Raw genomic sequence first — 23555 nt, forward strand, 5'->3', positions numbered from 1 at the left:
GGCGGTGGACATCTACATACCATCTCAGTCTTTAATGATTATTTGTGTCCTTAAAATAGAGATTCGATATAAACAATTTTCTTACATGTTCCAGAGTTATACACTATGCCAAAAATGTATATCTAAATGTAGAAACAATAACAAATTAAAATGCACAAAGACAGTAAAACATAAAAAAGGGAATGAAGAATAACAAAAACAAAAGCGTATGGGGCCTGCTAAACTAAGGGAGTAAACTTGATAACCCAAGCAGTCGAATAGTTTTGTGCCATTTTAATATTTTCGAGTTTTAAGTTTTTCTACAGTGGTCAAATATGAATTCAAATCTTAATTTTTGTTCAGCTATTTGTGTACTCCATGCTAGAGCGGAGTACTGCAGTCGGAGGGCGCACTAACGGTAGCTTACCGTTCTGCGCCGGAAGTGCGTCACCTTCCTCTTCCGCCGCGGCTCCGGCGCCTCAAACACGAGTGTTCATCTTTTCTCTCTTTAAAGGAGGCGCAGTAAATCTACTGGACCGATTGGCGACACTTCCCTGACAAAAATGGTTAGTATATTTCTTGTTGGTGGTCTCCTGCGAGTTATATCTTTCCCAGAATAATGCACATTCACTTACTGAGGCTGTTAGCTCCGGTTTAGCTAGCATATCGACCGTGGCTAACGTTAGCTTTCAGATTAGCCTGTGTTACTGTTAGCTGCATGATGTGTGTGATGCGCGAGGTGATTCACTGGCTCCCCACTGCTGCTTCAACTGGACTGGTGTACAATATGTTAAGATAAATTAGTCAACCTAACAATTAAACGTATAGCTGGTTTATAGTCCCAGACCACAGTACCCGTTCTTAATCGGTCCACTCCTCTACACAGAAACCCATCCTGCTGCAGGGCCATGAGAGGTCCATCACTCAAATAAAGTACAACAGAGAAGGAGACCTGCTCTTCTCTGTAGCCAAAGACACGGTAAGATGATAGTGAGTAAAACATGCTCAGGTGTCATCATATTATTATTATTATTTGGTATATCCATTGTCATGTCTCCCACTCTAGGTAGCCAACGTATGGTACTCTGTCAATGGCGAGAGGCTCGGCACCTACAATGGTCACACAGGAGCAGTGTGGTGTGTCGACTGTGACTGTATCCCTTTTCATGATACACACGTGTTTATGTTGTTTTTTTTATAGCAAACAAATATCACGTTGGATCTTGTGTTCGTGTGATGCTGTGCTAGTTGTTGTCATACATGTTGGGCTCCTTAACACGTCTTCTCTAAGGGGACACTAAAAACGTATTGACGGGATCTGCAGACAACAGCTGTCGACTGTGGGACTGTGAGACCGGTATGTAAAAACAAGATGCAGTACAAAAAAAACGTGTTACGCGTTTCCCAGTTTCCCCAGTCAGTTGTTTATCGGACTCTTGCGTGCAAAGATTTCAAATTCTCCAGTTGTTTGGACATTGTCAATCCTACACCCGCTAACCTGTGTGTCTCTGTGCCACGCAGGTAAACAGCTGGCCCTGCTCAACACCAACTCTGCTGTCAGAACGTGCGGCTTCGACTTCAGCGGCAACATCATCATGTTCTCCACAGACAAGCAGATGGGTTACCAGTGCTTCCTGAACATGTTTGACCTGAGGGATCCACAGCAGATCGGTACACAGCACCAAATGCACACTAAGGGTTTAACCGCACACATACACGTCACAGTTAGGTCCATACCCCGGTTTAGGAGTCACGGTTCAGTGTGAGTTCAGTACAGCCGAAAATAAGGATAGGGATATGTTTCTTCTTAGTTTCTGTGGAACAGACAGCTGTACAAGTCTCCAAGAAAGACAAAATTCTCTTGCTGGGGACTAATGTAACCTTTTGTCTACTGGTTACTTTGTTAAACTATTTTCACTTAATAAGTAATAAGTAATATTTCAAACCCTTTTTACCAAAAGGCATAACAATAGGCTATAAACCTGAAAAGCATTTTTCATGCTATGAAATTGATAATTCAAAATACATAAAACATTTCAAAATAAAACTTGTGTATTAGGAGCAATGTAGAGATGGGCGTTATGGCAAAAATATCACAATTTTTTTTACAGTAAAATCATGATTACTCTTTTTTTGCATTGATTTTTAATTATTGTGAAAGTTACTGAACAGTGCAACCAAAGTGTTTCTCGGTGTGAAATATAACTCTAAAAGAAAACGTATATAACAGCATTTAGGCCAAAGAACCTTTGTGACCAGATTTTAATTACTTTGAGCAATTTTGCCAAATTGTGCCAGGTACAATGGGCATTTAACACTCACTCTCGGCAGACTGTTTAGGATGCTGTCTCTTGAGGTGGTTGAAAAGGTGGCTGCTAACATCACTTCGTTCTGTCTTGACTCCGCGTAGCTCCACCCAACCATCTGGGATCGCTCCATAGGTGGTCAAGCGAATCAGGACCACCAAGCAGGGTTTATATAGATGTGAGGTAGCTGAGAAGTGACTTGTGATTCAGACAACAATGGCGGCTCGCATTGAGGAAGCATGCGTCAACATGGATGCTGCTATTTCATCTGTGTTGTCCAATCTAGAGAATATTTCTTCTTTTAAAAGAACACCAGAGAACAGCTCTGAAGGCTTTTGTTGGTGGAAACAATGTTTTTCTCCTGAACGGGTTTGACTTTTCCCTGCGTCAGGGGTTGGTTTCAATGTGATTGGTTGAAGTAGCATGTCAATAAAGATGACGGACAAGTGGTTTATCCAATCATATGCAAGGATTTTTGATAAGGCCCAGCCTCCTGAAATCCCTTTCCCTCAGTGGTATAAAGAATGAGTTTCTCCCTCCATCTCTGCAGAAGACAACCAGCCCTACCTGTCCATACCTTGCAATGACCACAAGATTACCAGTGCTGTGTGGGGACCGCTGGGAGAGTTTGTCATCGCTGGCCACGAGAATGGAGAGTTCAACCAGTTCAGTGCCAAGGTTGGACACACACTATCTGTCTGTAATAAATTGTGTTCGTGTGGCACAGCTGCTGGGCTTAATAATAGTAAACGCGTTTGATATTGGTTACGGAGTATAATGGAAATACCTCTTATTTTGGCAACAAATATGTCTAAATAAATTGCAGTGATTAAGAATATGACGTACATAAATGTGAGATTTCGAACAAAGTTGGACTTAAAGAGAACATATTTTTTATTCAAAATCTTTAAAGTTGACTGTTGTGTGTGTTATTTCTGGGTAGGATGGCGAGATCCTGAAGAAGGTCAAGGAGCACAGCAAGCAGATCAATGACCTCCAGACATCAGTGGATCTCACTATGTTCATCAGTGCCTCCAAGGACAACACTGCCAAGGTAAGACCTCTGCCTTTTACACCAGTTGGTGTGTGTATACACGTCCACGCAGGGCTAAGACTAGGTCCTAACTTGCTGATTTAGGAGTAACTCTTAAAAATAAGGGGTGTTTCACTCCTAATTTTAGGACTTGTTTTAGCGCTAAAGTAGCTTCTAAATTTATAAAAACGTAGGAGTGCTCTCAGGGACTCCCTAAGTCACTAAGAGTAAATCAGAAATGAGCTAACATGGCTGCTGCAGTCAACATTTTGGAGAGATTAAATGATAGTGAGCTTTTAAAAAGGTATTGTCTTAATAGAGATGGCATTATGAACGTGGTAGAGTTGGTCAGTGACGCCATCACATCACCAACAAATAAAAACCACCCAATTTCACCAGAGATTAAAGTTGTTACAACTCTCCACTATTTGGCCACGGGAAAAATGCAGCTGTGCAATGTAAAGGATCTTGGAATCTCTCAGCTGTCGGTCGGGGGGTTTTGCACAGATAAACGCCCGACCCAGACCCCAACTAATGCGGCAGTTCATTCACTTTCCCCATCGAAGTGTTTGTATCATAAATTCACTCTTAGGGACTCATTCCCTCTCAGCCAATCACTGTGGGCATAGAAGGTATGAACATGATGTCCTCCATAGCAACGAAGTCAACCCCGCTCTCTAGTCTTAGTTTAGGAGTTCAGTCCTTGGTAAAAGTTGGTCTCAGGCTTTGGGAATAGCTTTGATAAATCACACTTGACTAAGACCTTTTAGTGTTCTTTAGGAGTACTCTTCGTGCCAAGGTAAAATGTTTTGTGAACCCAGCCCAGACCAGCACGCTGCGGCGCACGCTCTGCTGCTCTTGATTTGTAACATTTTCTGTAAAATATCCCCTCAAGTCATAGTATACAGGGTTCCTGCTCAGTATGGAATTTAAATCGAGGAATTTCCAGGTCTGGATAAGTATGGAAAAAGGGGAAAGAGTACGGAAAAATGTTTGTATTGTCTCCAGACTATTATCACACCTTCTGAAATTAAATATATTAGTATATAAAAATCAAAACAAGGTTACGCAAGGTGGCAAGCTGGCTGTAACCCGGCTGTTACCCTGGTTACCGTTTGCCGTGCGACTACGATTCTCATCTATTGGATTTTTCCACATTCTACATTTCATTTATTTACTTATATTTTTATTTAGCATTATTTTATTTATTTACAAGTACTTTTAGTCCATCTAAAGCCAATGAAGCGAATACTTTTTTCTTCTGTACGTCCCTGGTAAATCCTACTGTTACTGTCTGAAGGGGTTGCAGGTTAACAGTTATTAATAGCACAGGATTCTTTTTTATTTTTGAAAGAATTTTTTTTGGCAGTTTTTGGAGTTTGAAATGGAAAATGTGTGGGAACCCTGTATGTTGAAAAAAAGTCCCAGTATATTGTTATACATCCAGTGTTACTCGTGCTTCGTGGCAGGCAAAAAAATGCAAGAATATTTTTCATAGAAATCTAAAAATGACCCCGCACTGAAACTTTTGTATTAAGTCCAGTAGACGGAAACCTGTCATAGCGACTGGGAACTTTAATCCTTGAACCTTATCACAGCTGAATATTTGATGACTGTAGTGTGACACATTTTTTGTTGTCTTAATCTGGGTGTTTACAGTGGTCATTTACATTACATTTAAAAGAGTTGTAAATGTAGTTCTTTAAGTTGTAGCAAACTAATTGGAGAGAGTGGGTAGTCACTTTGGAAAACCACTAGCCACTGCAGCTGGTGAGCAAAAACTATACTCTCAAACCCTGAGTCCGTGTGTTGGTTATCACATTTTATGTTTGTTAATGAGCGTCGGGTGTCTTGTTTCCTCTCAGCTGTTTGACTCTGCTTCTATGGATCACATCAAGACCTTCAAGACAGAGAGACCTGTGAACTCCGCTGCCATCTCCCCCATTATGGATCATGTAAGTGAAGACCCGCGCAGTAAAACGAGGAAAGGCTGTGAACGCTACGGCCATGTACACGGGTTTCACCACTTAGCTCTTCGTCAAAGGCAAATTATATACCATCACTAACTGTCCCATGTGTGATTCAGGTGGTGATGGGCGGTGGACAGGAGGCCATGGAGGTCACCACTACCTCCACCAGGATCGGCAAGTTTGAGGCCAGGTGAGTTAAAGTGTGCCTGAGGGCGCACTCACACTGTCCTTCCGCACCGCGCCCCGGACTTTAGGGTACTTGTCCCCCCTCCCTCTCCCCCCGCGCCCCAGGCCTGTTTGTACTCACACTGCCAGGGCCTCGCGCAAATGCTTCTTGCTGTCCATACGTCATCATGCCGTAACACGTCACACGCATTGATCGCGTGTGTGTGGCTTTGTTTACAAATCTTTCCACAGACCTCGGAGTTTTTGTGCGTCTTGTCGACTGTTTTTGAATATTTTCATCGACCAAATCTGCAGTAAACACTCCACCTCCGCATCACATCAACTTGAACCTTTCACCGCCATTGTTGTTGTTGTTGTTGTTGTTGTTCAATGTCCGCGCATGGTCTGTCGTTCTATTTACATGTCCGAACAGGCACACATACCGCTGCCGCTGTAGGGCTCGTGCTCGTACACGTGCAAACGGCTCTACAAAAGCCCACCTCAGTTATGCGCGGAATGGGTGCACTCACACTGCTTAAAGGTACTAGGCTTTAGCTGAAAAACTGTTTTTGGCCTGGTACAGAAGGACAGTGTGAGTGCGCCCTGAGATTCACGACAGAGGTCAGGGAAGAACCTCCTCCGCATCAAAGTAGTAATCTGAGATTTGAGACGCGTTGTTTCTAGCGGCCTCTTTGGCCGTAAGATGTAACTGCAGACTGGGACCTCATCTCCTGGAGTTCCTTTCCTCAGCCTCTGTTGTTAAGAACCCTCCATCTTGTCACGTTCGCAGTCACTATGCTTCTTGATTGTTTTCACTTGGATTAGTTTTTTCTTTTTCGTTGACCTTTCATGTCTGTTTACTTTCTCTGTAATGGAACGGAGCTGCACCGGTCAGACACACAAGAGTGAGCCTGACTCTGAAGTTGGAGGTCCCCAACTTCTAATTACAATGAAACGCAGCCTACGCTTAAGTGACTAGCTCCTCCTGGGCAGACCAACTGCTGCTGACTGGGGAAAAAAAGCGTCACTAATAGATGCATTTGAATTTTTCCCGTGAATGTCGCCAACGAGTGTTTTTCTGGGCAAAGCAGCAAATACAAGCGCTTTCATTAGTGGGTCATATGATCAGTCACCATTGCTTTAACTCACTCTTTCATAAAAAGTAACTTAGAGACAATCAACTGGAGGCAAATCTTAGATTATAACTTTAGGTTAGACCTGATGGTAAAATCCAGTTTTGCAGTGCTTGATGCCATTTCCACTACACTAGAGATGGTTCAGGTTGAGGCACTAACCTGCCTTTCTTCTCCACCCTCAGATTCTTCCATGCTGCCTATGAAGAGGAGTTCGGCAGGGTCAAAGGTCATTTCGGCCCCATTAACTGTGTGGCATTCCACCCTGATGGCAAGAGGTAAGACATGGACATAAACCCTAAAAATGTAATGTAACCTGGTCAAAAGCTGTGTATCACTGCTAACATTTTCCTTCTACTGTGGTTATTGTTTACAGTTACAGCAGTGGAGGAGAAGACGGATACACAAGGATTCATTACTTTGACCCACAGTACTTTGACTTTGAACTGGAGGCATAAACAGTCAGATCATGACCACGCAGCTTCAGCTAACACCACACTCAGTCCAGTCAGGAACAAGGAATAAAGGAGTGGAGCACATGTACATGTCTGACTACCATGCCTCAATCCCTTCATCTGAACTAATCTGTACTAGTCTAATTCTCACAGGTTACTTCAAATCAAGGTAAAGTGGCAGCATCTCAGTGATGAGGGTTTCTGGTGTTTCTAAGTCCTTTTTCTAACATCACTTTTTGTAACTTGGATCTGTGTAGCTATTGACTGGACTACAAAACCCATACTCTATTTAATCTGACTCTACAAGATACCTTTGTTGATACCTTTTCTGTTGTAAGCCATTCCACAAGTCACAATAAATTACTCAATTCAGGTTGTCTGTGTGATCTAAATAACTCAACAATTGGAATTTCATCAAATACCACTATCAGAAATAAAAAATATAATAATGCTAAACAAGCTTTCCTGCTCAAGGTGTATACATTAACTCAGGGGGAAAACATGGATCGGTTTTCTTATTTTTATTACAAAGTTATGATAATGCACATTTCACAAGGAACACTCCAGACAACCACATGTAGAGGGGCCATTTAAACAGCTCACTCCACCTTTATGTATAATGGTACAAAATATCTAAAACAAATCACTCACTTCCATTCATACTTTCAACGTACAAACAATGAGCAGCTATGCATAGGAAGATGACTTCATGATGTCAAATAAGTTAATGAGCAGAGATTAGGGCCTGTGTGGGCAAATGGAGCGATATGTACATGCTAAACATGCATTCACTGAGAAATGAATACAGCAAGCCAAACAACAGTTTGCCAAATGCTGGTTATTCTAACAGTATCATAAATACATGTTTAAAAACTTAACAGAAATGCATTTTTGCATGTGAGCACTACACTTCAAAACCTCTACGTCTCAGCAGGTATTTTCATGCGAGTCCCACAATTGTTCAAATCTGGAACACCCTGATAAGAACAGTAATTGCCTTTCTTCACATTAAAGCCGACCTGGTTCACACAACAGCTGGAAAAGGATTTGTGGCATTTGTTTTAGACTATGCGGAGCTCCCGTTGAGGTTTAGACAAAGCACAGGACAAAAAGGGGCCCATTTTCAGTCAGAGATGTATACTACGTTGCTCAAGCCCGGTGCTTCACCGAGGTTGGAAACAAGTGTAAATAATGCAGTGTAAACCAGGTTTGCCCTTAAGAACACATAATAAAAACAGGAATAGAAAAAGGGTCCCATCGCCACAGCAGGAGAATACAGGAATCAGTGGTGAACAGTACAAGCAACCATTTCTCCCCCTGCAAGACTTCAAGTTGTCTTCACCTCTTCTTTTGGTCTGAAACACAAACGGTGAACTGCATTAAGCAACAAAATACCAGACAAATGTCAGCCTCGATGTCTTCTCAACAGCTTTGGGACCATGAGGGTTTTACAGGATTTTCCCAAAGTGTGTTTTGACTTCTATACAAATATCATTTACAGTTGTGTTCAAAATAATAGCCTCAAAACTCAAAATCTCTGTGATAGCTTTCATTTCCATACATGTAAATGCATTGGGAACACTGCACATTCCAAATCAAAACATGAAGAAACACTTATCAAATGTGAAAAGGGAATATTAGGCTGTTCAAAAAAAATTTAAAATAGCATTGTTTGCAATTGATTTACCATCTCAAACATTAACTTTATAAACGGAAATATGCTTGAAGATTTCGCTTTCCTGAAAAAAGTATTCCAGCCCAGGACAATTGGACTACAATACCTCTGCATTTCTTGGTTTTTGCCTCAGAAACAGCATTTTGAATCACCACAATTTTTCTATTGGATTAATAACCTCCAGGGATTGGGCTGGCCACTCCGTAACGTTAATCTTGGCAGCCTGGAACCAAGATGCATACTCTCTGCATCTGTGTCAGTCAATTTCAATTCAGTTATTCACAGGAAAGCTAAATCTGCAAGCATTTTTAAAGTTTATACAGTAAATGTTTGTGTTTGTAGACACTGCAGTTTTTTTATTTTTAACAGCCTAATCTTCCCTTTTCTTCACTTTCTGTAAATTTACAGCTAATTTGACACATTTTTCTTCACATTTGATTTGGAATAGAATGTGCAGTGTTCCCAATGCATTTGCATGTATGGAAATAAAAGCTATTATAAGGATATTGAGCTTTAATCACTTTTTTTTTTTAAATCACACTGCTATTATTTTGAACATAGCTGTATGTCCTTCAGTAGTAACCATAGGTGTCCATTAGGGTAAAATGTGGACGCTTTGAAAGTTTCAGGGCAAGCCCTCTCAAATGGCCGTTCACCCGCCGTGTTTCCATTACAAATAAAACGGGGCGTTTCGGCGAGATAGACCTGCCTCATTCCGGTTATAGGACCATAGTGGAAACGCACCTCATCTTACCGCTCTCCTTCATTTATTAATCATAATAATATGGTCTATTATTGGAGTTTTACCCCCACCACACTAAGGAAAAGAGGCCAGGAAAGGAGGTCTGGAGTCAACATATGGTTTTTTTTTAGGCCACTGATACCATGATCCCACCCAAAATACACAAAGCATATTTAATGTTTGCCAAAAGAAAATATGTTTCTTTTTAAGTTTCCATGTTATATTCCGTATCTACAATTTGTATCCGTAAAAACGATCCAAAAGATGTACATTCCCACAAAAAACAAAGGAAGGTTCCTTTTTTAGAAAAGAAGTCAAAGTATGTTGAAAAAAAGCCAGTACAGTATGTTGTAAAAAAAGGTTTAGTATGTTGAGGGAAAAAGGCATAGCAAAGTTGGACTACCAGGTTTGAAACATTATTCTATTCTAAAACTACTGAATCAGATTATTAACGTGCAACCCTCTCACCCTGATGTGTCCATCTTTTCTTCCTCTTTCTCCTCCTCTTTCACTTCTAAGAGGCGGAAAAACAAGAGTGATTATCACAATATTTACTCATTTACAAAGACAAGATGTGAATAAGTCTTACCTTTCTTTTCCTCTCCTTCCTTCTCTTCCTCCTTCTTCACTCGTTTCACCTTCTTGTGGTTGGCTGCGTTCCTTCGGCCTCCTCCCTGGCCCTCCGCCTCATCCTCAGAGTCAGAAAACTCCTCCTCGCAGGCTATCCTCTTGTCGTGGGCCCGGACTGAAAGACAGAACACACGCCGTTGACGAAGGCATGCTTTCATACACAGACTAGAACTTGACCACAATGTACAGTGTCCAACTCAATATTACATGACCATTTCCTGTGATCCCATCTAAGTGTTTGCCTGTAGAAATCTCTTACTGGAGACACGTTTGTCGGGGTCCTCCTCCTCCTCGTCGGCGCTGTCTGGGTGGGGAGCGTCCTCTGGGATCGCCTGCATCTGGACACCAGGGGCATGAGGCAACATACGGAGGTTTTCAAACAGACGCTGCTTGATCTTCTCCAGGTATTCGTTGGTGTTCTGGTTGGTCATATTGGACGGGCTGATGTGCAGCTTGAAGTCGGGCCCAAAGTACTCAAAGTAGTCATTGTAGGGCAGCTCGTTGGGGATGGAGCAGTCCAAGGCGACGGCCGTTTCGTACGTCCAGCAACGGGCCACGTTGCGAATGGTGTAGCCTCCCCCACCCAGCATCAGCAGGGGCAGGTTGAAACTTTTGATGTACTCGACACATTTGGCATGGCCTGGACGAACACACACACACACACACACTTAAATCCTCCAAGGCACAAAAGCACTTCAGAGTATTGTCTTGGGAGAGTGGATTGTGTTTATACCTTTGATGGTGAGGTTGAAGCAGCCCAGTCTGTCTCCAGAAAGAGAATCTGCTCCACACTGGAGTACAACGGCACTTGGCTGGTACATCTCCATGACTTTAGCCATGATCTAACACACACACACACACGCACACACAGATACATTAAAGTGGTTGAAGAATATTTTAGTCATTTTTACATTTTTAATACTTTCCCCTAAATTACCCAAGTTTAGTGTATGGTTTCAATCTCACTGTGTACATAGTGCCAAAATAAAAGCAGACTTACAGGTTTGAAGATGGCTTCATAGGACTCATCATCAATACCGTCTCTAAGCGGGTAGTTTACTGCATAGTACTTGCCCTTTCCAGCACCGATGTCCTGCACACATAGGAGATATTGAATTACTGCCCAGATATGCACAAGATAAGCCGGTGATCTTAGAAGGGAAATTAGAACAAACAGACTAACCCTCAGGTCACCAGTGCCAGGGAAGTACTCCCCGTACTTGTGGAAAGAGACAGTCATGACCCTGTCTGTGGTGTAGAAGGCCTCCTCCACTCCATCCCCATGGTGGATGTCAATGTCTATGTATAAAACCCTCTGGTGGTACCTAGAGAGGAGAAAGAATTCAGTAAAGAACATCCTAAGAGGAACTCAGATGACACGGACACCAAATACATGAGCATAGAAAACGTGCAGCCTCCAAAAGATGATATGGCTGGATATTTTGACCTGGTGAGCACGTCCACAAGACAACCACGCTTTGACATGGGAAATATCTCATTTTGTTTAGGTATCCAAAGAACCTCCAAAAATGGTCCGAAGTGCATTCACCAACATTGCAGCAAACACCCATGCACTGCAACCCTGAACTTATCTAGACATTACAACGAGGTATGTGAGACACAAATGTCAGATGGAGCCATCATTAAACTAATTTGACCCTGCCAGCTCCTCAGTACAAACACCATTTAATCTAAGAGTGAGCCCATGTGTGAATAGAGCTGCTCATTATGTAGAGTATTCACAGTAGCGAGTGGTGTTGTTGATGACGTTGTGAAACCGGAAGAAAACAACATCTGAGGGTGAGGAAGAAGGTTTATGTACTTGAAAACGGCAAAACAAATGTCTTAACTGGAGAGATAACGAGATTCACAGCTCGCCTAAACCAAACGCAGTATTTCCAGTAAGTGAGAACAAGTCTGACACGTTCAGTCATCTGTTGTGTGCTACATGTATGAAAGGGCAATTTTGGACATGTGCAGACCTGATTCTGAGAAAACAGCTCTATTCTCATCTCTAAAAGGAACAAACACTAAGAAAATGACAAAGGCAGATATCTAGTGTTTGACACAGAAAGAAGACTTGTTTGATTAAGTGCATCACAAATAAAGCTCCATGGCAGGTGTAGATATTATCCAGCTAAACGAAAATCGGAAATGTCCTTGCCAGTTTTCTTTGGGGGCCCAAAAGAACTAAAGTCTGACAGATGGATAGAAAGACAGGATGGCTGAAGGCGGCAGCTTACTTGAGCAGCTCGAGGATGGCCAGGACGATGTCGTTGACGTAGCAGAAACCCGAGGCCTCAGACTTTTTGGCGTGGTGGAGTCCGCCGGCCCAGTTGATGGCGATATCTGTCTGCTGCTTGTTTAACTTCAATGCCCCGGCTTGGACAACCAAAAAATAAATATTTCAAATTCAAGATGCAATTCAAAACCACAATTTAGGCCATGAGTCACTAAACTTAATTGAGAGCTTAACTTCATGTTCATTCCTGTACAGTCATAAATGTCCCTTTTGTCAATGGAGGGTGTTACACCAGGGGGATTATGGGAAGAGTGGTGGGAATAACGTACCGACGGATCCACCCGTTGACAGCTGGCAAAACTCAAACAGACCATCAAACACTGGACAGTCCTCTCCGACATTGACTGTGAGAAAAACAACGAGACGAAAAGATTTAACATATGTGAACCTTTAGGAAAAGTGAGTGCCCATTTGAAGGAAAGCAGACACTCACATCTCTGCATCTGTTTGCTATATTCAGACATGTTGTCCGGTCGGATGGACCTCAGGAACTTAATGTAGTCATCGCTGTGGTATTTTGTCATCTCTTCGCCGCTGGCTTTGTGTGGTCTCTGGAAACAGACAAAGATGATGAGGAATGGTGATGGCTGACACTTTGCCGTTTGTCAGTAGTCATAGAGTTTCTGATTGTGACATGGCTCTGTTCACTTGCCTGTGCTCAAGGAAATCCAAACATTCAAAAGCAAACTAATGCTCTAGGATAGCCATCCAAACATGAAAGATACATGCATCACAGTCTGAAACTACCCATTAAAACACATTTTCTCAGTTAGCTACCACACCGCCAATGTTTTTCGGTAGAAATCACACTTTTGAATTGTTTGTTTTACACAGGCATTACTATCAAGACTGTACTTGTTAGTAGGGCGGTCGATATGGCCAAAAAATTTTGTCCCTGTAATTTCATATTTCTATAAAGGTATTTATCACAATATAGTGTGTTTTCTTGTAATTCTATAAATAGTCTATATGAAATAACGTCATTCAAATGACGAAAATATTGCCATAATGCAGCTCGGCAGCTGGTTTTTCGACATTGAGTTAGAAACGATATACAAAAATATATATAAAATATATATACACTAGACATTTTCATACTGTTTTAATGATATACATCTTCCTTTGTCTATTGCCTTAAAATTTAAGTTATAAAGCCAAAACTGCAATGTTCACATGATATTCCCTCAAATATTTCATACATAAACTTATATCTAAGAAGTTTAAGTTAATGTGCTTGTTATTGTCAATTTAAACATCTTAATTTAGAATCATGAAAAATGACAAATGATTATAATGAATAATCGTCCAGCCACACTTTTGAGACCTCTGGGCCGTATCAAACTAAAATATGTGACTTACAGACCGTGACAGCCTGTACTGAATGGTTCATGATGAGTGCGTGTGCCATTACAGCCCTAATCCCAATTTTTAAATGCAGTAAAATTCCCCTCACTCCCGCCTGTCCATGAGACTCTCACGTTAAAGATTACGATGTAGTATTCTCTTAAGCGTTGGGGGTTTGTATGAACTCACATAGATCTCCATTTTCCTGTACAGCCCATAGTTGAGAAGGAGGTTGTGTGTCATGCGGATCCTGTGGGGTTTCATGGGATGGCCCTGGCCGTAGTAGTAGTTCCCCACATCACCTTGGAAAAAACAACATTTTACAGATGTTAGTTTAAGTTACAACCCAGTTCTCGACTCGACTAACCAAGCAGTTTTTGTCGCAACTTCAACTGCACATTAGACTCTGGACACTAACATGGCCTGGTATTAAAATCTGAAAAATTAAAGTAAGATACGGTCAGTTTGCTGGACTGCACTTTGAATTATTCATTTGCTTCTTTCCCTACATGTCTGCCAGCAGTCTTGAACTTTTACTTATTGTACATACGACACAAATGAAAAATGACATAAGAAAGCCTGACAATAACCACATTTAATACACACATTTAGCAGATAAACCCTTCCACTTTAACGCCCTACTATTACATACAGTATGGTATGTAGCATTTTCAGAAGAGTGCTTATGCAAAACAGAAAAGGGAAATGATGACAAACGGCGCACCGGTCCCCACTTCTCGGAAGTTGATGGCAATTTGGGGCGACATTCATGTGATTAGCCCCGGATAGAGTCATGGCTCCTCTGTCCCCACAATGACCAAGTAACCGCACATGCACACACCGCATTACAGTAAACGGTGTGACACATTTAAGACATCGTTCTGACTATTGTATAACTTGAAACTGAGGTGCACACCGGATAAAACACCGGGTGCGGGTGCAGCTAGCTGAGCATAGCATGTAGCTCAACCAGGCTGGTTAGCAAATGGAGCTAGCTAACGTCGGCTCGCTGCACCGGCTAGCTAGCATGGTCGTGTTGCTCGCTTGTGTGAAAATACGCGAAAAACGGATAAACTGAGGCACACGAGTTGGATATTTACCGTCATAGTAATAGCAAACTTTTTTCTTTGTTCCTTGAGACAGCGCCATTTTACACCAATTACCCCACTGTTTCTGTTTCGTGCCCACCGGCTCCTCTCGTGCACCAGCCACCAGGGAACTAGCGTTGAGCTTCTATCGACCAATCACCGACGCTCCGCCGCCCGGCTGGGAGGCGCCGGTATTACAAACCAAGGAGCGCCGAGGTTACAGGTAGCTGCATCCAGACAGTGTCTAGACTGGCACAGAACACACAGCACAATTGTCTCGTCTTTAATTCGGGGATGGAGAGGCGAGTTCATTAGTAATGGCCACACATTGATAGTCAGTTAATGGGACTAACAGTGTGTTGACATGCACTAGCAGCTTCTTCTGCCTTTCCCCCTCTGCAGGGAGGTCACTGAAGTTCACTGCCATGCCCCTTTGATTGTGCTCCAGTAGGGCTAGGGATAGACTGTCTAAGGCAGGTGTCTCAAGCTGATCCAGTAAAGGGCCGCTGTGGCTGCAGGTTTTCATTGCTTGGTTGGAATGAAAACCTGCAGCCACAGCGGCCCTTTACTGGATTAGTTGAGGACACCTGGTCCAAGGGCATGGGTATAAATGCAAAGTTATTCAAAATAAAAAGACCCCACTTCAGCAGATTGTGCTTCCTGCAGATCCATCCCGAAATCCCACCCTTCAGCCAGTAACAGCATGGATTGATTTTCCATTTTACAATTATTTTGTAACTTTTAGTTTGAATTTAGCCTATTATTAATTGCATAAAATTAGTAGTCAGCCTCAGTTCGATACTGCTTGCCACGCCTTAGCTAAATACAACGTAAACCTTTATGTCAGCGTTAAAAGGTTAATATGGTGAGATGGGTTTCTTCTCCATTTATTGATGGTTTAGTGATCTAGTTCAATTTGCAGTAAGTACACATGATCTAAGCTTGGATCTTGCCGTCTGTAATTGCCAATATACCCGTTTCCTCCATCAGAACTTACGTATAACAAGAACAAGCCACGTGCACCTTTAAAATCTTAAAATCCCACATTTTATTTGTTTTATTTATCTACGTTTATTTCATTTCATGAGTTTATTTGACAGGGGCAGCTCTAATTGATCAAGAAAAAAAAAACTGGGATTGAGAAAACAGGTTGTCCCTGGCCCGATGTGAAGAAGGCACCCTTATGTGGAATAAAACGACATTTGCAAGCAGACGTATCTAAAAGGTCCTGATGCAGATAATGTCAGACAGGGACATGTACAAATGCATGTTCTCCCCAATGTCAGTACATTTTAAAACACAGCAATGAACATAAAATTAAAAATGCACAAAATGTATATTTTTCTAAAAGTACTCACTGTCCTGTCTTGTTTTGTAATGTACAATGAGACTGATTGTGCATATTGATGCAGGCTTAGTGCTGGAACAGATTGAAAAACCAGACAATAGGTCATCAGCTTTGTGACTTTCCACACAAAGGCCACCAGGGGACAGTGTAAGCTCACCAATGTTTACTGTAACTCCCAGAGCTCTGCAGACCCAGTCACATTACTGAATGAAAAAAGCAGCACCCCCGAGCTGATCACTCATAGAATCTAATGTATAGTACGCAAAGCAAACAGAACAGCGACATAGAGGATAAACAAAACGCTGACACGATGAACTCCTTGTGGAGTAAATAATTTACAGCTTGATGTACCTGCTGCCAGTGTGCACTGTGTGTGGAAGATTTACACAATTTAGATATGAGTTGTGATGATGTTGCTGGGCATTTAAAGACACTTTAAAATAAATCCCCTGTTTGATTTTGAGAAATTGTCTGCTTCAAGAGGCTGTATCGATATAAAGCTACAGTTTTGTTTCAATAATTCATCATTTTTTGAAGGCCGCGTCTATATGTAGCTCAGATCTCCACTCATCATATCACCATGTGAACTAGGTCAGTTCACCCGGAGCATGACTGCTGTGTTCAGTAAGCTATGTTCAATCTCCATCGAATGGAAGGAATACTGTAGATGTGAAGAAGGAGGAGCGAGAGAGGGAGTGAGCAGAGGTAATGGTGCTGATCTCAGGGCCATAAGACTAATGGAGAGCCAGGGGTCATTGGAGCTTACATGGCAGTGTTGGTGTGTTCAATTATATCCAAACCAATCAGCTCCAAACGTGGGAGTGTTTCTCGTTTCAGAGCATCGCAGAACGACCCGTGTTAAGTGTCGAGGTAGCGCCACATGGAATAACGTGACACCTAATTTCATATCCATTAAAATACCGGGCTTTTGCTTCCGTCATTAGTGGAGGATCATTGTGTTTGCTGCTAAACGATTTATGTGTCTTCATGGAAAGGACAGAGGGTCGTAAAAACCCTTGAGGCACTTTTGTGATGTGTGATATTGGGCTGTATAAATAAAATGGACTGGACTTGGCATGTTTATTTGAAGCTGAGCAAGTGAGTGACACTCCAATAAAGCCGGGGTTTTCTCCCATATAAAACTCGGCTGAAGGCACCCCCTCACCATACTGTAGTTTACATGCTTGGATTTGCTCAATTCCTGGACGCCCATGAGATCATGATTATGTTATTTGAACCCATATGCTCTCAACAATTGAGCCAAGATGACCTAATATTGCTGTTTGACATAACTTCAGAATGCACAAATACATAAACAAAGGCATGCATTAGTTTCTTCGTCTGGGAAAGTGGGAAAAATAGTAAAATTCCCCAACGCCTGTATCTCTTTAACCAAATCACACACGGTTAGGCTATTCTATGACATCTTCTTTTGATAACTAATCTAATATTTTTTTTCTTTTCCATTTACTGAGTGTCCCCTGGAACTGTTTGGAGTCTCCCCGGGGAGGTCTGCTTCTTACTTTAAAAACCTCTGCAATAATGTCTAATAATTACATTAATAATACTAGGTGTCCATAAAGTTTTATACTTTAAGTTGGGCCTATTCAGATTTGATGGGTAGCACTTATAAACCTTATTACCCCCCACTGTCATATGCGGGTTAATCATGTGCTTTAACCACCTGGAGTTGAATTATTGAGCTAATTTCACATCTACCAGAAACTGATGTCGTGAAAATGACTGGCATATAAAGAGCAGAACGCTTGAACACGGTGCTCAATGACAGCTGCTGTAGCCCCAGGTGACAGTAACAAGGTAATGCTAAATTGTAAAATGTAGTGTAGTGTCTCAGTAATGCAGTTACACAGGCGAATCTAACTTCATTTTGCTAATATTAGCCACCACAAAGCTACTGGTCACACCAGACTGCAGAAGCAAAACCGAGATTTTATGCATTTTATTTGTTTATGAATTTAACCTTTAATCTGTAAAAGGAAGAATGTGTTATTTTCTTTTTCAAAAAGTCCCATAGTCTCGCTTTAAATTGGGATTAGAGGACATTGTGTAGCTGTTCTGATTTTTTTTTTTTTTATTCTTTCATTTGTCTTATCAGACACCAAAGCAATGTAAATGTTAGAGTCAGTGAAGCATCAGTCCTCACACGGTGTCTCAATTAATTTGGTGTAAAAATGGTGTATCCCTAATACTTACTTGCTGCGACTAGGTGTCTGCAAATGGATGTTTGTTGGCATTTCTATAAAATCCTTTTAATATGAATACAGGCTTTGAGCCCTCTCATTCAAGTACTTTATAACAAATGTAATGCATAATGTAAATAACCATAAAGACACATAAACGGGCAGGTAACCAACATTTATTTACCATTATCAACTTTACAATAAAACCAGTAACATCTGTCAACATTAGCAAAATAAAGAACAGAAATCAATCCAATGTATTTACAGAGACAAAGCAGATTCAGGCTCACATACGACAGATAAACAACTCTGCTTCATATCAAACCGCAACAGTGAACATAGCAAGCTTAAGTGTTCTTTTTTTCATAGTAAGGTAAAAATCAAAGTTGTCTATTTTTTTTTCTTTAAACAAACAAGTAATAGCTTCTCTGAATCTTTAAGATGGTTCTCTATAATACACCACAAAATACTTCAAATTTGGATTAAAATATAGGAATGTAAAAAGTTGGCGAGTCTCTTAATTTTCTGATTTCATTTTTTTTTTTATCAACAGTCATTTCAAGTGGTGGTGGTGTCCTAGTATCTAGCTTCATTCCTTCCGCAAGGAGGCATCTTAATCTGCCGATTTTTAGGGAAAAGACGCTCTCTCCATCCATGCTTCATCCGTCTATACTTCATGGTGTCATTAGCTCGCATTCTAGCCATTAAAATCCAGTTTCCACGTAGCGACCAACCCACAGCCTAAAACTCAGTTCGTGTCCAGATGTCGAGCAGAAACCAGGGAAGTGATCTAGTGAATCTAGTCTGTCGTCTTGTTATCATGACGAAAAGTGGCACGTCGAAGGAGTCTCTCACATACATGTGTATATATTTACATATACATATATCCATATACATATGTATACATATACACATATATATATAAATATATATATATACTCTTAAATTCTTTCTCTCTCTCTCTCTCTCTCTCTCTCTTTAAAAACAGTTCACCCAGTTCATTATGAGCTCAAGGTACAATCACTCCTTCTTTTCAGAGGGAGCGGGGGTCGAGCTGCTCTCCTCTGTTGGTTTTGTGGCCTCAGGGGCCGGGGCAGCTGCCTCCTTGGCCTCTTCCTTGGGAGTCTCCTCTTTAGCTGGCCCCTCCTCTGCCTTTGGGGCCTCGGCCACAGCCTCAGCGGCAGCCTCCTCCTTCACCTCCTCCTTCTTCTCCTCCTCTGCGGGAGCAGCAGCTCCATTCTCAGCAGGCTTCTCCTCAGAGGGTGCGGCGGCGGCGGCGGCGGCATCCGTGGTGGCAGCGTCGGCAGCTTCCTCTTTGACAGCCTCGCTTTTCTTGCTCTTCTTCAGATTCAGTTTGAAGTTGAAGGACTTCTTCAGGGAGAACTTCTTCTTTTTCTTCTTGGGGGTCTCCTTAGCTGCAGCCTCGCCTTCAGGTTTGGCTGCGTCTCCATCTGCAGCAGGCGCCGGCTCAATGGCGTCTCCCCCTGCGCCGGCTTCAGGCTCCTTGGCTGCCTCAGCTGAGCCATTGGTGGCAGCAGCATCCCCATCAGGCTTTGTAGAGACATCACCGTTGGTTTTCACATGTCCATTCTCCTGGAGAAAAAAAAGGTTGACACAAAATAAGTAATCTGTTTCTGAAACTGACACAGAAAATCATGTTTATGTAAAAACAGCCTCTCTGCACATGCAAGAAAAACAAAGGGGAGCGAATTTAGATGTGCATTTCTCGTTTCTTGTCGGAGCATCGTCGTGCTCATCAATTAACCACCGTGTACCCGGCTCAGAGGCGACGCCTTGCAGTACCCTAATCAGGCGATAGGCGGCGGTAGCGCCTCACAGACCGCCTAAGGTACCAGACAGACATCGTCTCAACAAAGACTGGAGCTCATCGATGGAAGAATTAAATCACTTACAATTTCAGATTTTTCATTCATTTTGTTTTAACCAAAATAACCATCCTGTAATATAAATTGCGCAATTCGTGGAATTAATATGAAAGAAAAGTCTATTTTGTGTCACTTGATAAGTGAAATGAACATTGATTTGACATTAATCATGATCCAATAATGTTCTAAAGTATCACAAATATGACTAAATGTGGCTCATCGCACTGATATGACATTTTGGAAAGATCCACTTTGCAGAAATGGTGTGTCCAGACGACAGCTCGTGTTTTAAACAGGGAGGAGTGGTGCCTACGTGCGCTCGAGCTGCCCCCCTCCCCCTTTAACGCCTGGCACTATCAGACACGCTGTGCGCATTTTGGGTTAAGACCTCCGTCTCAATAAACACACACTCCATACACTTCAACTTAACTTGTCAGCCGGGAACAAATAAAAACACGCTAGCTAGTTTTTTTTGTTGTTGTTCTGTTTTTTTGGGCAGGAGGAGACGGTGATGCTGAAAGCCCCACCTGACTTGCCCAAAAATGTCCTCACATTCAAGTTTCATCAATTCAACGTCGAATAAATGTGTCAAACTAATGTTTCCGTGTGATGAATTCAACTTTTATCAATGTTCACTAATCTCCGCCATTGAAAAAACACAGAGTAACGGCGAGTGTAACTACCTGTCCGTTGGTTTTGACAGCTGCACCGTCGGCGGCGGCAGCGTTAGCCTCCGCGGCCACATCTCCCTTGGATGCCTGGGATCCCATTGTCTTCGGTGAGTGTCTGTGTCTTCTGAAGCAAATTAAAAAGAAAAACTAAAAAAGAGTGGTTTTTAAGTTAATCCAACCCCAAGGCGAGTTACGTATCCAGTGGTGAAACGATGAAAAGTGCTGTTATTTTTTTTTTTCTTCTAACGGCAGCTACTTCCTCTCGGTTGCTCCTGTGGTCGGACTTGTCACCCCGCTGGAGAGAGACCCTCTAAACCCAACACTGGTTGAACGCAACGCTTCAACATACAGCAGGTTCAAGGCACCACCCGTGGGCGGGACCTGCTGAGGTCTGACCAATCATCTTACAGTATCAGGGCAAGTCTCGCCCGCTCTGGCCAATCACCCCTGACTCCCTGTCCCCGCCCACAGGAGGACCCCCAGCATCGAAATGAATGTAGTTCATTTAAATACAGTGTATTAAAAAGGCTTTAAAGTTGAATATAACACTGATTTTAGATTTTCTGATAAATGCTGCTACAGTATTTATTGATGTATATACATACTTCAAAAATGGGCACTGATCTTAATATTTGTAAAGTGTGTTTTATTGTCCAATAATGATGATTCCATCCCTGTTTAGGCATTCAGTGACTGTCTTTTATTGTAAAGTTTTTGTGTTGTATTTCATGTATGAAAGGTACTATGCAAATAAAGTGTATTACTATTATTATTATTATTATCAAGACAAATTATATTTTCCCCATTTAATTATTATCTCTCCTTTTATCAGTGTGTCTTACTCTGTCTGTGTCTGTATACTTCTTCTTATATTCTTATATGGTTTAGTATTCAAAGATACTAGATAGAAAATATCAAACGGAGGGCGTCTTGCTGGTAATAATGCAAGAATGAGGACTACTTAATGTCTAATTATTGTAGCATATGAAGTGTGTGTGTACGTGTGAGGACAAGGACATTGGCTGCCCCACTACAGTCTGAGTACTACAGTATAGACGTGGGTGTAAATAGAAGAAACCTTTTATAGGAATGACTGAATGAGTTTTGAAACAGTCTCTATTGACTCTGGTAACTCTATTCACTAGCAATTCACTTACACATCATCCAGTTTGTCTGATACCTCGTGATAAATAGCAATGGCAGTAGTTTCCACTAGGGCTGCAACTATAGCAGTTCTTTTTTTATTAAGTGATGATATGTAGATTATTGTCTCGGTTAACCAATTCATTTTGTCCATAAAATGTCAGAACATAGTGGAAAAGTCCTGTTAAATGTTTTCAGACCTCAATGGCTTGTTTGTCCAACCAACAGTCCCAAACCAAAACATATTCAACATTAACAATATGATATAATATGCAACATAAACATATTACTATCACTACGACTTAGAAGGTCAGAAAACTTTCTTGCGACTGTTTTTTTCTGGGTCTAGAAAAGACCTCAATAATAAATGAGTTATCGAAAATCTTTTCAGACGAATTGTCTTTTCATCGACTAATTGTTTAATTAGCGTATGGTTTCAGTTCTAGTTTCCTCTCAGTTCATGGCATGAAGCAATGCACTCAGCAACAGTTTCACTTTTGATTTCTTTTATTTCTTAAGCAAGCAAGGACATTTCTGAGTGGGAATCTTTTGTTCTCTTTATTACTAAAGATGCTCACAGATCTTAACTTACGATCTGATTCAGCACTTTGTCAGAGTTTCAGTCAAATCTTATGGAACAGGTGTTTTCACAAGCATATTTTTGATTCTGGGTCCTGTTGTGACATGAGAAGACATGTGGTAAATGACATAAGCACCCAGTACATGTATGTGTTTCATCTGTCCTTAGGAAATGTTGAAAATCCACAAATGTTGATCTTGTATGGCCTACCAATACAAATATTTCTCCAGAAACAGAACACCTACACATACAACTCAACATGTGACCAATGTTCATTAGCCTTAGCTCGCCACTTAGGACGGCGATGATTCAAATTAGGTGAATCATGATGGTCATGAGATTGTGGTTACGGCCTCTTGGAAGTAAGTGCATAAAGTCATTTAAATAAGCTCCTTATACATTATAAAATAGGCACCTATATTATTTTTGAAATCTGCCTTTTTATGTGCTTTCAGCACTTTTGGTATACTTTGATGCCAAAACAAAATACTTTTACCTAAGTAAGATTTTGAAAGCAGCTTTTACTTGTAGAGCCCTTTTCCACTGGACAAAAAGCCCACTATCAACCACTAAAATCTGGATTTAGTATTTAGTGGGAGAGGTTACAATCAACATTAGTTCCCGGGACAGATGACTCTGCAGGTCACAGTGATTTATCCGCTCCAGCCCTGATCTTCAGTAATGGAAACATGACACCCGGGTGGACGGGCTAATTTTCATTCCTTTTCCGGCGCCATGCTGTGATGCTTAACTTCTGCAACTCTTTGTCATCTCAGCCACATCCATCCATCTCTCCGCCCAAACATCGCTCAAACATCTCTCCGAATTAATCAGCACCGACTTTGAAAAAGAGACTTATAAGTAACAGATAGAAAAAAGACGTAACATTTTCCACTGGCCTCCG

General features: G+C 41.6%; 3 protein-coding genes across 4 annotated transcripts; 1 reads left to right on the plus strand and 2 right to left on the minus strand.

Moving 5' to 3' along the window:
* The first annotated feature begins 430 nt into the window (after positions 1–430).
* eif3i (eukaryotic translation initiation factor 3, subunit I) lies at positions 431–7414 on the plus strand. Its single transcript, XM_083926079.1, has 11 exons — positions 431–545; positions 866–958; positions 1046–1133; positions 1271–1336; positions 1501–1650; positions 2836–2963; positions 3229–3339; positions 5184–5273; positions 5405–5478; positions 6772–6864; positions 6963–7414. Exons 1-11 carry the CDS (start codon positions 543–545, stop codon positions 7042–7044), a joined length of 978 nt encoding a protein of 325 aa, XP_083782205.1. The 5' UTR covers positions 431–542; the 3' UTR covers positions 7045–7414.
* Positions 7415–7674: 260 nt separating this feature from the next.
* LOC310956128 (putative histone deacetylase 1-B) lies at positions 7675–14962 on the minus strand. 2 transcript variants are annotated; one of them, XM_083926265.1, is made up of 12 exons: positions 14835–14962; positions 13924–14036; positions 12824–12941; positions 12660–12734; positions 12332–12470; positions 11272–11413; positions 11089–11181; positions 10822–10930; positions 10348–10728; positions 10048–10203; positions 9927–9972; positions 7675–8396 (listed from the first exon to the last, which is right to left on the minus strand). In XM_083926265.1, exons 1-12 carry the CDS (start codon positions 14881–14883, stop codon positions 8369–8371), a joined length of 1449 nt encoding a protein of 482 aa, XP_083782391.1. In that variant the 5' UTR covers positions 14884–14962; the 3' UTR covers positions 7675–8368. The 2 variants fall into 2 exon arrangements, with proteins under 2 accessions (XP_083782391.1, XP_083782390.1); XM_083926264.1 differs by having other exon boundaries at positions 11089–11413.
* A 3565-nt stretch (positions 14963–18527) lies between these two features.
* marcksl1b (MARCKS-like 1b) lies at positions 18528–21213 on the minus strand. The gene is made up of 2 exons (XM_083925106.1): positions 20941–21213; positions 18528–19964 (listed from the first exon to the last, which is right to left on the minus strand). Exons 1-2 carry the CDS (start codon positions 21025–21027, stop codon positions 19392–19394), a joined length of 660 nt encoding a protein of 219 aa, XP_083781232.1. The 5' UTR covers positions 21028–21213; the 3' UTR covers positions 18528–19391.
* Positions 21214–23555: the final 2342 nt, after the last annotated feature.

Source organism: Echiichthys vipera, assembly GCF_963691815.1.
Source record: "Echiichthys vipera genome assembly, chromosome: 13".
Classification (NCBI taxonomy): domain Eukaryota; kingdom Metazoa; phylum Chordata; class Actinopteri; order Perciformes; family Trachinidae; genus Echiichthys; species Echiichthys vipera.